This window comes from Myxocyprinus asiaticus, chromosome 27 (genome assembly GCF_019703515.2).
Source record: "Myxocyprinus asiaticus isolate MX2 ecotype Aquarium Trade chromosome 27, UBuf_Myxa_2, whole genome shotgun sequence".
Taxonomy (NCBI): Eukaryota; Metazoa; Chordata; class Actinopteri; order Cypriniformes; family Catostomidae; genus Myxocyprinus; species Myxocyprinus asiaticus.
Genome location: NC_059370.1, coordinates 14,528,864 through 14,544,405, shown reverse-complemented (window position 1 = coordinate 14,544,405; position 15,542 = coordinate 14,528,864). Strand labels below are relative to the sequence as shown.

Sequence of the window (15,542 nt, the reverse complement as noted above, 5' to 3'; positions counted from 1 at the left end):
AGATACAAATTAAGAAAACAGTGCTTCAAGTTTTTAACAGCAGTATCAAGTATTCAAGTAAATATTCTGAAATTGCAAAAAAAGTAATGAAATGTAACATAACATAACTTAAATTGCTGGTATTCGGAGTACAATTATAATAGATACATTCTTTATAAAACGACTAAAGTTATCCAGCCAAGAGCAGTAAGTGACTGTTGATTTGCAACAACTCCATGAGTGCACACAACCACATAAATTACTGACCAAGTTAAGAATGGGTGATTTTTGCCACAGCATTTACGCAAACACTTTTACCTAAAATAATCATAGCTTAATAAACACTTCTTTTTTTTCATTTAAAATCCACTTGGCTCACAAATTTGCAGAGGCACAGGCATTTTTTTTTACCCTATAAATATTACAATATAACAGGAGAACATAAAATCCTCTTTTTAAACAGTGAGGTTTTCTTTAACTTTAATTATCTTCTTTGTTGCATAGGGGTTGGAGAGGGACATTATAAATTACAAAAGTCTTTAATCAGAACAAAATAACTTCAGTCTAATAAGAAAAACAAAAGAACAACCCATGTTCTCTTTTTCATTCTTTACTAAGCTTAACCTATAGAAAGGATAACAAAATCCACATGAAATAACTTTTCTTTCTGTGTATGTGAATGTGTGCCTGTATCTGTTCTTGTGTGTACTTTATTACCTGGGGATTGACTTGAGATTGTCCCCAGTGTGAAACCCATCAGAGCTGACAGCTCTATCACAAAATTCCCATGGCTCCTCATCTCCTCCAATCTCCCTCATTTTATTTCTTTGTCCTCCTTTTCTTTGTTTTCCTCTGTGTTGATTTTCTGTGAGAATAAGCAAGTGTTTTGGCTCAGGATCACTGGAACGGATAAATTTTCTGTGTGTACTTGTTCCTCCGTGAAATTGAGAGTCAGATTTATTAGTTCATGTTGCTCTCTTTGTCTCTCTTGGTGTGCCAACGTGTTCATTACATGTGGCACAGAGAAGTCTGTGTTATTTTTTCAGGGCTTTTGTGTACATGTTGGTGCTGATGAGCTTTCAGTGTTTTCGATCAGAGTTTCCTCTCAATTTCACTACCTCTAAGACTGAGAGAACAGGATTCTGTGAACCTGTCCAACCCCTTTCATTTCCCCAGCTAACACTGCTCTCAGATTTCTGTGTGCTCTTCATGGGGCAGAAGTCTTTAAAACTAACAAATAACTACACCCACATAAACATATACTGAATCTAAATACAATACATCATACAGATATACATTATAGAGAGGTTTATTATTGTTTGTTTGTTTTTTATTTTTATTTTTTATTTTTTATTTTTTATTTTTTTTAATCTGTTTTATTCACTTCACTTAACAATCATATGAAACCCTGCATGGAAAACAAAGCAACTTCATTATATTGCTATTATTCTATAATGGAAATGGTGTAAAGGACAACAATTTGAAGTCAAAAGGTAGGAATAATTTGCCATGTGCTGTGCAGTATATGAATCAAATGTTGTCTGCTACAGAGAGAAGGTAATGAATGTTTCAAAATTAGCTGGAACTACACAGATGCAATAAGAAAAACAAAACAAACAACCCCCCTGCAAACTTCTGTAAGCGAGGACATGGAAATTAATTGGGAATGGAATTTAAACTTACTACTCACTGAATACTATGCAGTATAGTAACTGCAGTAAACAGTAAAGTAATAGCAGTAAACTGCTCACTATTTTAAATAGTAAAAATAGGAAATAGTAAGCGAACCAGTAGCCAGATGTTTCAAATGTGTATGCTAAGTAGATGACCTCTTCACCTTATATTTTACAACACATTAAAAAAGTTATATTGGGGGCCTGGGTAGCTCAGTGAGTAAAGATGCTGACTACCACCACAGGAGCTCACAAGTTCGAATCCCAGTGCGTGCTGATTTACTACAGCCAGGTCTCCTAAGCAACCAAATTGGCCTGGTTGCTAGGGAGGTTAGAGTCACATGGGGTAACCTCCTCGTGGTTGCTATAATGTGGTTCGCTCTCAGTGGGGCGTGTGGCATGTGGTGAGTTGTGCATGGATGCTAAGGTGGATGGTATGAAGTCTCCACAGTAATGCGCTCAACAAGCCACATGATAAGATGCGTGGGCTGACGGTCTCAGACGCAGAGTAACTGAGATTCGTCCTCCACCACCCAGATTGAGGCAAGTCACTACACCACCACAAGGACTTAGAGTGCATTGGGAATTGGGCAAAAAAAGGTTATATTGCATTCTTAATTAAATTTGTGTATTTTTGAGTGTAGAAATGTTTTAACTTTTAGAAGTTTGATAAAATAATGAGTTAAGAGAGAGATATACTAATTTTCGATTCATTCATCATCACACTGGAAATGGAAGGTAGTTGAGCACACTTCAGTGTGTGCTCTACTGTATACTGCACATTTTGGAAAATGTAGTATTGTAGGTCATCCGGATGTTCTATTCATACAGTCAATTTACAGTATATAGTATGTACAATGCAGACAATTACATGTAATATATACTGCAGAGACAGTAAGAGTGGTATGTTACTCTACTATTCAGAACTCAGCCAATATAGATAAAGTTACTGTTTGCAAACAAACGCTCGGTGGAGCCACTTCCGGATTATTTTGGCACCCCAGAAAATAACTGTTTTTGATGGCTAAAAATGCCAAAGAAGTGCTGTTTGTGGGGTTGAAACATCCCATTTCTAAATGATTACTGGAGATTTGGACTTTAAATTTTACTGTTTCATGGATCTCCATCATTGTTATCGCTCTAAAAAAACATTTACCTCACAGCTCCTGTTGGTTGATTAGATTTTTCACAAAGGAGTTAGAAAAACTCTGATGGCAAATGGCTGCTTTAATTTCCAACATGCAATCGAAGTGACAGATATGAGGCCAAATATGATCTAACGATGATCTTATACCATCATGTAAGATCTAACTGGATGAACCATCGCCACCATCGCTGCACATACTGTCTGTAAAATATATATTTGGATATCCAAATAAAAATAATATAATATTTCTAGAATATATCTTTACATTTATTTTGAATGCAGTGAATATCGAAACTGTTAATCGAAACTGTCATTAAGTTTGAATACTGAACAAGTTAAATATTATATTTACTTAATATGGACCAATAATTTGAGCAGTAAAGAAACATATAGCATGTCTAATGGAGGTTTATTTTTAATGTATACGTCTGACAAAACAAAATAGCTCAAAAAGAACCAACATATATTTCTTCATTATAAACCACAAATATCCCTTAATAATGATTTTTTTTTTTTTTATTATTATAATTTTGTAATTATTATTATCAAAAAACAGTGTTACATTACATAATGCTTAGCAGATAATTAAAACTGCAGTGCTGCTCATATCCACAATTAAAAGCTGCTGCTCTGAAGAAGCCAGAAGCATGGTTGTCTGCTGTATGACGTCACGGTAACTTAATCTCTTTCATGGCTCTCAGTTATCAGGAAGCATAATTAGGTAAAAGAGGGACCACTTGTGTCCTTGTGACTGTAAGCACAAAAGGGGAACAAGTGTCACTCCTAATTAATTTCCCATTTCTTCCTAGCTCTGTCCACAGTCAATTGCTAGGCAACAACTCCGGAGGCAAGTTCAATTGTTTTTCATCCAATTAAAATGTGATGTTATCTGTTAGGTGCATTTGATTGCTTTGTGTTTCATGCGTCAATGAGAAATGGCTAGAGAAAAGGCAGTAAGAGAGCAAAAAGTCCCTTTTACCCTTGGTATAGCTGGCATAAAATTATGTAAAATATATCACTTTTAATTTAGCACAAATGCACATCCTTCATATTCCTAGTAAAAGTTTTATAGCTTCTTCCCAATCTCTCAAGTTTTATTTTAAAATATGCAATAAGGTACACGAGGTAGAGGCATCGCTGAGCCAAAACATTGGGGGCTCGAGCTCCGAATGATTTTGGTCTAGACCCGAATGTTTTCTGTTCGGAACTCCAGAGCAGATCACTTCACGTGCACCAGTGGTACTGTGATGGCTCGTGCCACGCTCACGCGAAAACCAGGCTTTAGCGGCACAGCGCAAATGCCTCTTTCAGATCAACTGCCCAGGTGTTGAGATGATTAAATTATATTCATCCCACATTCGGGGCTTTACACGTGCTAAATATACTGTACTTCTCATCTGAAATGTGCATTTGCGTTGCACAATTAAAGCCTGGTTTTCATGTGAGCCATCACAGAACCACTCACGCACATGGTGATCTGCTCTGCTTCATTCTACTGTATTTTTAGAGCGCACATGTGTCAACCTTTAGTATAACAGGGTGGATTACTTATGCAAGTGAGGCACCGGGCTTTCCTCTATATAACGGCGCAGATGACAAGATGTATGCAACCCATTTGAATTCTACTGAGAATGTTCTAGTTTTAAGCACTGTGGAGGAAGTCAAACCTCTTGAACAGAAAGCCCTGCCGAGGAAAAGAGAGGTTACGTTTTTCAAATTACACATCACCCTTACTCAAATGTATCACGAGTTTACAGCAGTAACAGTATCTGTGGTATTTTGATATAAAATGTATAAATATGTTACGTTTTAAATTAAGCAATCTATTAGTAGCAATCTATCAGACTTCAGTTTTATTACAACTGTGGCAAAAAAAAAAAAACACTTAAGTCTAAATGCTTTGAAAATGTAAAAATGCTGCTCCAAATATCACTAGGATAACACTGTAAAAAAAAAAAAAAAAAAAAATCTCACGGTGGAGCATGCCACCGAACCCCCATTCATAATAACACAGCACTATGTGACTTGATGGGTGAATGATGAAAGGCTAGAAAAACCCCTTGACTGTAGGCTATATAGTCATGTAACAGTGTAACAAAATATAGGCATGCTCTTTCAATCAATGAATAACGGCAGTTTGGCTGTGTGCTACGCACCAGAATGCAAAACTCTGCTCATTACATGTCACAACCTTAAGCATGACAATAAACAAGCCACTTTCATCACAACTTGCTCTTAATGAGTGAAAACAGCAGCAGGAGAGAGAGAGAGAGAGAGAGAGAGAGAGAGAGAGAGAGAGAGAGAGAGAGAGAGAGTTTATAAAGATTCTGCATGGCAAAACAAAGGGGCCTCTGAATATGAAACTAAATCAGATCGCATCAAGTCATCTGAAAGTATAATGACAAGAGAGAGAGAGAGAGAAAAAAAAGAGAAAGCTGCCCTGCCCCTATTGTTTTGGCCTCAGTCCCTGGTGTTTTGAAATCCTAGAGATGCCCCTGACATGAGGTACACATATAATGGTTTTTGTGTCATCTTATCCTGGTAAAAAAAAAAGACTGAATAAGGATGGAAAGGAAAGAGTGTCTGTGGAAGTCAATTGCTGTGAATACGCAGGAAAAATATGTTTGTTTATAACAATACATACCATTAACCTGGAGGGTATGCATCTGGAAAAGCTGCTCGTAGCCGTCTGCGTGGCAGGTATAGTTGCCCATGTGTGTGGTAGTGACCTTGGTTATGTATAGGGATCCATCATCTCCAAAATCCTGTTAAAAGATACACAAACTTCAGATTAAGACACACAACTGCAAACAACAGCTCAGAGCTGTAAATGTCATAGTGCACTTCAACAATACAATTAGTTTAAATGTATAAATCTGCAAATAGAGAGTGAGAGAAAAAAAAGGTAGCTTGCAATGGAACTCTGTTCTATGGCACAGTAAAAATAAATGACAGAGGGACTGAAACAATCAGAGAGAGAGAAAGAAAGGAAGAAAGAAAGAAAGAAAGAAAGAAAGAAAGAAAGAGGATGAAGACAGCTAAAACAGGGTAATCAATAGGAGCAGATTGCAGTGGACATTTGCGTCAGTTCTTCTGCAGGCCATCATTAAAGCTTTACACACACCATTTATTCTCTACACACTGCCTGTGAAAAAAACAACAAACTTACAGAGCCTACTATGTATGTATGCAGGAACATGCCATATAAAATGCATTCTAAACAACTGCCCCATAGGCAAATAAAATTTGGAAAAATTATATGACACACTGCTACAGTAGTTCATATTTCATACACTGAGTCATTCAAGTGTTCTTATGTGCATACAACATGATCACAGGAAATCAGCTTCTAAATGTTCTAAATGTTCACCCTGAATTCAACCCCATACTGCCAAAATTCAAATAATATCACCTTTCCCTGTGGCACTGCTGATGCATTGCACAAGCAATCTCCAAGACACAGGTTCTGGTCCCATGGAAACCCTGAAGTAATGATGTTCACTCTGAGACAAGGGTTCTGGTCCCATGGAAACCCTGAAGTAATGATGTTCACTCTGAGACAAGGGTTCTGGTCCCATGGAAACCCTGAAGTATTGATGTTCGCTCTGAGACATGGGTTCTGGTCCCATGGAAACCAAGAAGTAATCGGTTTTACATAAAGAACGGTGAGCCTGATTCGATGGTTGCATTTTTGCTCTGAAATTATTTTTACTCTACTGATGGTTAGGTTTAAGGCTGGGGATTGGGTTAGGGAGTATGGGCAGTAATTCAATTATGCACTCCTGTTGACTTTATTAAATTGTTTACATTGTTTAAAACTAAAAATACAACTTACTTTTGGTGCTACCCTGTAGACACTACCTTTAAACTGCAGCTTACACGTGAGGTGGCAGTAGTTCAAATTTCGATAAGCATAGACCGATTTCACCAGCAGAACTTTCAACCTACTGTCAAAGAATTCACAGTGTGATCAGTCTGGTGCATTGTAAAGGTTCTAATTAGAAATTTTTGCTGGATTTACAACAGGTTCTAATGTTGATAATTCTGGATTATTCTAAACGAGGAAGAGCACATCTGCAGTTAGTAATTAGCATACATGCCAAACCCTGACAGTACGCAAACCTTTTATTTATGCCTAGAATACATACAATCGTGTTTGGGGCTCTCATTAGCCAGTTATTCAGTTATTCAAAAAAGGTAAGCTTTTCTGATGACCCAGATTTTTTAAACTTTACATCTATATCAGTTGAGTGACACATTCAAAGTCATAGTGTGAATATATAACCTAATATTTCTAAATAGCAGGATTTTTTTTATTTTTAAATACAGCCATGTCATAATTATTCAACCCCTACTGCATGTAGCTGTTTCTTAAATATGTAAGGCTACACAAGTAATTGTTTTAAAACAAAATTAAGTCATCGATCTGCAATGGCACTTATTTAAGTTTTAAAATTTAAGTTTAGTGTTGTAAGCAAAAAAATATTTCTATGCTAAAAATGCAATTAAAAATAAGCTGTCTCAAAAGCTAATAGAGGAGATTATTTCATTACATAAGAAAGGTCATGGCTAAAAGTACATTTCCAAGGCACTTCAATTTCCAATAGACAAAGTTGGCAGCACCATTCATACATGTTTTAAATATGGTACAACAGAAACCTTCTTGGGGTGTGGAAGAAAGCAAAACTTCACCAAGGGAAATGTTGACTTGAATATTCAAGAAGTAATTAGGAAAGACCTGTGGAGTCCTGGAAGAAGGTTTCATAGACGTATGACACTAAACTGAAAATGAGTTTTAGATCCATGGGTCAGCAGTACATCTGGAGTAAGATAACAAGGTGATGACAAGAACGACACCATCCCCACAGTCAAGCATGGAGGTGGGTCAGTCCTGTTATGGGGGTGTTTTGCGGCTGCAAGAAATGGCTATCCTGACTATGTGACTGGCACCATGGATTCTTTCAGGTATCAGGTATTTTGGCATGAAAAATGTGATGCCTTCAGTGTGTAAATTGAAGCTCGGTGATCACTGAACTTTCCAGCAAGACAGTAACACCAAGGATACATCCAAGTTGTCCAAAATCTGGTTCAGGGATAGGTTGTGGAATGTCCTTAAATGGCCCTTTCAGTCCACCATTAAAATCCCATTGCAAACCTTTGTTGGGATTTCAAGGAAGCAGTGGCAGCACAGAAACCAAAGAATGTCAATGAGCTGGAAGCTTTTGCTCATGAGAAATGTGTAAAAATTCTAATAGAGAGGTGTTCGAAGCCTGAGAACACTTACATGAAACATTTTTTGCTGTTATTTAGGATAAAGGATGCTCCACAAATGATTGACTTTGGGGGTCGAATATTTTTGACATGACATCTGTGGAGAGAATTAGTTATTTTTTATTTTAAAATTTGGGTAAACTGAACTCTTTGTTCTCAAAATCACTCAAATGTGTATTAAAAATTTACTTTGTTTACTGAGGTTTTAGTCACCAGAATGTATTTCTGGTCAGGGGGGTTGAATAATTTTGATTGCAACTGTGTATATATATATATATATATATATATATATATATATATATATATATACACACACACATATATATATATATATACAGGTGCATCTCAATAAATTAGAATGTCGTGGAAAAGTTCATTTATTTCAGTAATTCAACTCAAATTGTGAAACTCGTATTAAATAAATTCAATGCACACAGACTGAAGTAGTTTAAGTCTTTGGTTCTTTTAATTGTGATGATTTTGGCTCACATTTAACAAAAACCCACCAATTCACTATCTCAAAAAATTAGAATATTTTGACATGCCAATCAGCTAATCAACTCAAAACACCTGCAAAGGTTTCCTGAGCCTTCAAAATGGTCTCTCAGTTTGGTTCACTAGGCTACACAATCATGGGGAAGACTGCTGATCTGACAGTTGTCCAGAAGACAATCATTGACACCCTTCACAAGCAGGGTAAGCCACAAACATTCATTGCCAAAGAAGCTGGCTGTTCACAGAGTGCTGTATCCAAGCATGTTAACAGAAAGTTGAGTGGAAGGAAAAAGTGTGGAAGAAAAAGATGCACAACCAACCGAGAGAACTGCAGCCTTATGATTGTCAAGCAAAATCGATTCAAGAATTTGGGTGAACTTCACAAGGAATGGACTGAGGCTGGGGTCAAGTCATCAAGAGCCACCACACACAGACGTGTCAAGGAATTTGGCTACAGTTGTCGTATTCCTCTTGTTAAGCCACTCCTGAACCACAGACAACGTCAGAGGCGTCTTACCTGGGCTAAGGAGAGGAAGAACTGGACTGTTGCCCAGTGTTCCAAAGTCCTCTTTTCAGATGAGAGCAAGTTTTGTATTTCATTTGGAAACCAAGGTCCTAGAGTCTGGAGGAAGGGTGGAGAAGCTCATAGCCCAAGTTGCTTGAAGTCCAGTGTTAAGTTTCCACAGTCTGTGATGATTTGGGGTGCAATGTCATCTGCTGGTGTTGGTCCATTGTGTTTTTTGAAAACCAAAGTCACTGCACCCGTTTACCAAGAACTTTTGGAGCACTTCATGCTTCCTTCTGCTGACCAGCTTTTTAAAGATGCTGATTTCATTTTCCAGCAGGATTTGGCACCTGCCCACACTGCCAAAAGCACCAAAAGTTGGTTAAATGACCATGGTGTTGGTGTGCTTGACTGGCCAGCAAACTCACCAGACCTGAACCCCATAGAGAATCTATGGGGTATTGTCAAGAGGAAAATGAGAAACAAGAGACCAAAAAATGCAGATGAGCTGAAGGCCACTGTCAAAGAAACCTGGGCTTCCATACCACCACAGCAGTGCCACAAACTGATCACCTCCATGCCACGCCGAATTGAGGCAGTAATTAAAGCAAAAGGAGCCCCTACCAAGTATTGAGTACATATACAGTAAATGAACATACTTTCCAGAAGGCCAACAATTTACTAAAAATGTTTTTTTTAGTGGTCTTATGATGTATTCTAATTTAAGATAGTGAATTGGTGGGTTTTTGTTAAATGTGAGCCAAAATCATCACAATTAAAAGAACCAAAGACTTAAACTACTTCAGTCTGTGTGCATTGAATTTATTTAATACACGAGTTTCACAATTTTAGTTGAATTACTGAAATAAATGAACTTTTCCACGACATTCTAATTTATTGAGATGCACCTGTGTATATATATAACATTTAATCTTAACACATTCCTTGTGTCTAAAGCCACCAGGAGTCTGTGATTTGTTTTTTTTTTCTTGCGTGGTTTGTAATTTTAACAAATTAGCAAACTTTTCAGACTAATCAAACTGTGAATTTGGCAACAGTAGGTCAAAGGTTCTTCAGGTGAATTTGGTTTGTGCTTACTGAAAATCAAATCACTGCCCCAGTGGCCGAAGCTGGAAATGTTGTGGAATGTATGAGCACGTGAGAGCTCCAGTTTCTTAGTGAAATGTCCACAGAGTGACACTAAAAAAAGTCTTATTTTTTTGTTGTAAATTATATAATACAGTCAACAGGAATGCATATTTTAAAAACCCTACACCTTAAACCAAACCCCAACCCTAAACCTAACCATCAGTGGACACATTTTATTTTTTAATAATTTTAAAGCAAAAATGCATCCTCTAAATCATGCTCACAATTGTTTAGGTGAATGTGAATATTTCCTGGTTCCTACGGGACAAAACCCGTTTCTCAGACATCAGAATCAGACTCACTAGAATAGCACAAGAGGGAAATGTGTACATGCTTAAACTGATGCAAAAATGTCTTAAAGGGGTACACGAACATTCGGAAGCAACATGTTGATTTTCTGTGTGATCATGTTGAACTTTCTGATAAATCATGATTTCCACATGAAAATGTTTGCACTCAGTTTTTATGGTCAAATGCATGCATGCACACAATCGCTGAATGAGACCCATTGTTTTTAAATAGCCACACAGTAAGACATCTGTTATAAAAGCATAATCAATGAAAAACAGTAGATTGGCTGTGTGCTACTATGCACCAGTATGCAAAACTCTACTCAGTACAATTTACAAACTTTAACATGCCAATAAACAAGCCCCTTTCATCACAACATGCTCTTAATGAGTGAAAACAGCAGTGGAGAGAAAGCATTTTATAAAGACTGTGCATGGCAAAACAAAGGGGCCTCTGAATATGAAACGAAATTAGATCGCACCAAGTCATTTGAAAGTATAATGACAAGAAAGAAAAAAAGAGTAAGTATCAGCAAGTAGAACAACAAGCAGCTCTAAAGAAAACAAAGGCTGGAGAGAAAATGACATCAATGTCCAAACAAAAACCCCATGAAACTAATGAATTCACACGCCAGTGTTTTTGCAAGGTCAACTGGCCTTGAAACAATGAATCAACACATTGACATCCTGACGCCAAGAAACAGACAAGTGTTCCTCCTAGGACGATTCAGCCTGTTCTGATTAAATATGTTAATTTTAATCTGATTAGGTGGGATCATCCTGATAAAGTCAGAATGTTGCAGCAAAATTTAAACTTACAGTACTTGCGCATACACTTAATTGTGAGTCTGCAATGTTGTAACGTTTGTTGGAGGGACGAGAAGAGAGGGTGGATCTAAATGCAGGATTCTTTTAATAATAAATGAAGATGATACAACAAGGAAGATTGTAACTCAGAAGATAAAGTAACAACACACTTCAGCCTTGAAGGGTGACAAAGACAAGAACTGACCAGGAACAACTGAAATTGAGGGGTATATATACACATGAAGCCTAATGAATAAACTAGGGACAGCTGGAAACAATCAGGGAGGAAATCAGGAACATAGACATGACAAGGAAAATACCAATCCTTCAAACTAAGAGTCCTAGACAATTTCAACATAAAAGTCTCTGGAACAGAAGGATGACACATGGGGTTCATATGGTGACAAACACCCCCCCAGGAAGGGAGATGGGTCCGGAGGTTTGGGAGGTGGCTCCAGTAAGGCAGCGGGGTCCGTCGGTTTGGGAGGCAGCTCCAGGAAGGGAACTGGCAGAGGATCAGGAAACCAGGATGGAACTGGCAGAGGGTCAGGAAACCAGGACGGAACTGGCAGAGGGTCAGAAGAACAGGATGGAACTGGCAGAGGGTCAGAAGACCAGGACAGAACCGGCAGAGAATCAAGAGACTAGGACGGAACTGGCAGAGGGTCAGGAGACCGAGCTGCAGGAGGCAAGGGTTCAGGGGGCAGAGCCGCAGGAGGCAGAGGCTCAAGAGGCTGAGCCGCAGCAAGTTCAGGGGGAGGGGCCACAGGAGGCAGAGCCACAGGAGGCTCAGTAGAAGGAAACAGAGGTGGAGCAGGTGGAGCTGCTGGAGGATCACGAATTTTAGTCTCAGGGGCGGAACCGGAGGTTGAGCATGCAGAGCCACTGGAGGATCAGGAATTTGAGTCTCAGGGGGCAAAGCCGGAGGTGGAGCAGGCGGAGCCACAGGAGGAGCAGGGAACTGAGACTCAGGGAGCGGAGTTGGAGGTGGAGCAGGCGGAGCCACTGGAGGATCAGGAATTTGAGACTCAGGGGTGGAGCAGGCAGAGCTGCTGGAGGAGGAGCATGCAGAGCCGTTGGAGGAGGAGTCTCAGACGGAGCGGACAGAGCCACTGAGGAAGAGCGGGCAGAACCGCTGGAGGAGGAGTCTCAGATGGAGCGGACTGAGCTGCTGGAGGAGGAGTCTCAGAAGAGGCAGATGGAGCCACTGGAGGAGGAGTCTTAGAAGGAGTGGACAGAGCTACTGGAGGAGGAGCAGGCGGAGCCACAGAAGACTTTGGGCGCAGAGCCACAGAAGACTCTGGAGGCGGAGCCACGGCAGACTATGGAGGCAGAGCCACAGAAGACTCTGGAGAGGGACCCATGGAAGACTCTGGAGGCGGAGCCACAGTAGGCTCGGAGGGCAGAGCCACGGGAGGCATGAGGGGTGGAGCCGTGGGTTGACACAAGGGGTTCATATGGTGACAAATGTAATTTGTGAATCTTATAAGGTCACAGAATGCAAAGACACTTTTAAAGTGTGCACCTGTGTTGAGTAGTACAGTAACTAAGAAAAAGTAGCCATGCTTTTAAGTTAGCAACATTTCTTAGTAGTGAGAGTAGCTCAGCTGTATTAAAAACAATGTAGCATTTCCAGTAACAAGCTACATTTTCCAAATAGTTGTGGTGTAGTGAGACAAAATGCTACATTGCTGGCTTTTAAGTCAAATTATATTGCACATGCAGCTTTACAGCCGAGCGAACTGTGGCAATAATTAAACTGACCTAAGCTCTTCTAAACTGACCGGGCTGTCCTTTAAGTTACTTTGGAAAGTCTGATTCATTTTAGATTATTATTAATAATAGTAATACTACTACTACAACTACTTCTACTAATTCTACTACTACTAATAATAATAAATAACAAAAATAATTCAAATAAATAAATAAATAAATAAATAAATCACATATTTCTTCTATGCCTGTCCCTACACAACCTTTAATTTTGTCTTTTCTTGTCGCAAAATATTTAGCTACATGCTGCTGTTCATCATTGTATTAAATTAAATTAGGGTGTTTACTAATTTTATTAGTTAGTATTGGTATTTAGTGTAAATTGATCTCTGATTCAGCTGTCACCTAATTGATTTGTGTATTGTATTTGCAAATACACAATCTCATATAAGATATTGCCTCCTTAAACAACTTCAATGTAGTTTGTAGTTGCAATTTAAAGTGTTTTTGGATCATTCCGCGGGCAAAACATTGATAAAATATCTGTCCAAGAACATTCGGTATACAAAGAACTCCAGAAAACATGAGTTGTGGAAAATCAGATGTGATTTAGGAGCTTTATACAGTGTTATACCGTCCGTGCCATTGAAGAAACTGTAAGTCTATCCCTCACAGCCTCGTTGTCATTCCCATTAAAGATCAAAAATGGTGCTAGTGTGAATAAGGTCTGTGTAGTTAGATACTATTATAAAATGTACTACTTTTTATAAAGGGTAGCTTGACTGTAGTTCAGTCATGACAACTCTCTGAAAGATTTAGTTTGTTAATGTGGGTATGACATTTTGATAGGACATTGGTCTTGGAGGACTAGATCTGCTATGCTGCTGCAGAGCAAGTGCACAGAGTTGTTACTACTAGAACATACAAAGTTAAGCATGTGGAAATGCTGATTCTGCTGCTCAGTTTGACAAACACAAGGACCTGCTGCATAAAGCATACATGACATGCTGCTGCACAATTAGACATAAATACAATCCAGGTGAATGCTGCACACTGGTGATGGTTGAAGAGTTCCCTGTTCACTGTGTAAAGCGCTTTGAGTGTAGTGACAGAAAAGCCCTATAAGTGTAATGTTCATTCATACAATCCACATGTAGGAGATATAGACATATATCTAAGTGCTGCTGGGGTGGTGGAGGGTTTCAGAGAAAACTCTAGAAGTGTGCAAAAGTGAAATCATGCAAACTGAGCAAATTTAAAAAGAGAAAAAGAGAGTAGGCAAGTTGATAAATCCCTCCTTTAAATTAAGTAGCTTTTAGCTTGGAAAGATACAGTTTCGTAGTAGCTTCTCTGACACTGTTGTATATTATATTGTAGATAGGCCTATATGGCAAACCACTGCAAAATATAAGGGTAAGATAGGGCATCATAAACATATGGCAAATGTACAGTGAAAAAGGACAAAAGTAATGTTTTGAATTGGCATGGAAGTGTGCAAACCAGCTTCTCCCTTTTCCCCCAAGTCTGAACTGGCTCAATAGTGCAGGCACCTTATCCTGCTCTTCAGATTTAAGAGTCAGCGAGTGTTAATGCGGTGTTCGAACTGGTAGTTTATAGGCATGCAGACCTGAAAAAAATTAACCTACCTGAGAGTGGATCTGCAGAAATGAAATCAATCAAAACATCAATATATCAGTTTCAGGAATAATTTTAGGTGTCAGAGCAAAATACAGTTTATTTGTGGTGCAGAATGTCAATATGCAAAGATGGTTACTCTGGGTTATCAGATTTCTGTTACATAGGAAATGTTGTCACTTTCTGTTGATTAGCAGTCTAGTTTAATCATTTACATGTCTGTTGATTTATAATAACATCTTTCTGATTTATGTTAAAAATGAAATATACAAACATGCTGGAAAATAATATTCATCAGTATGAAACCATAATTATTCCAGCTCAAATTCTAGCTCCTTCCTGCTGATCTTAGATAAAGGTTTGAATGAAAATGTAAAACTCCCTTTCTTTTGTTTAATATATTATGGGAGTTAAAATGGCAATGTAAACTGCATCCCATGATGCAACACTCAGCAAGCACCCTCATTTTCATTACATTAATGTGCATAAGATGTTTCCTTAAATTAAGACTGGATGAACTGAACTGAATGAAATTGCCTTTGAGTATGTATATATTTTTGACAGTAGACTAAATGTGGACAATCTTAAGAACAGGTTCAGTGGGTCCAAAAATATTTTCTTATTTACTGTAATGTACTGCTGTTTTACTGAATATACAGCTGCAATTTGGCCTCTAGTAATCAACACACTGTATCCCAAGGAAGACAGAAAAAACAAAGAACGAAATAGCAATACAGGAGGCATAATAGAGTTTCCTGTGGTCAAGGCTAGCATTCATGGAAGATGGCCATCATGTGTGAAGGCTATGGCAGCCATAAAGCTTGCATGATGACATTAAGTGCTCGGGGGAGTGCAGAAAACCTCAAAGATACAGTTTA

The 15,542-nt window shown here is 38.5% G+C and overlaps 1 protein-coding gene across 4 annotated transcripts in view; it reads right to left on the bottom strand.

Annotated features, from left to right (window-relative positions):
* The window catches only part of LOC127418326 (follistatin-related protein 5-like), a 314,771-nt gene that overhangs the window by 89,458 nt on the left and 209,771 nt on the right, over positions 1-15,542 (bottom strand). For all 4 annotated transcript variants that reach the window (XM_051658892.1, XM_051658895.1, XM_051658893.1 and 1 more), the window contains one exon: positions 5,444-5,564. In XM_051658892.1, coding sequence (XP_051514852.1) covers positions 5,444-5,564 — 121 coding nt within the window. The remainder of the gene's footprint in view (positions 1-5,443; positions 5,565-15,542) is intronic.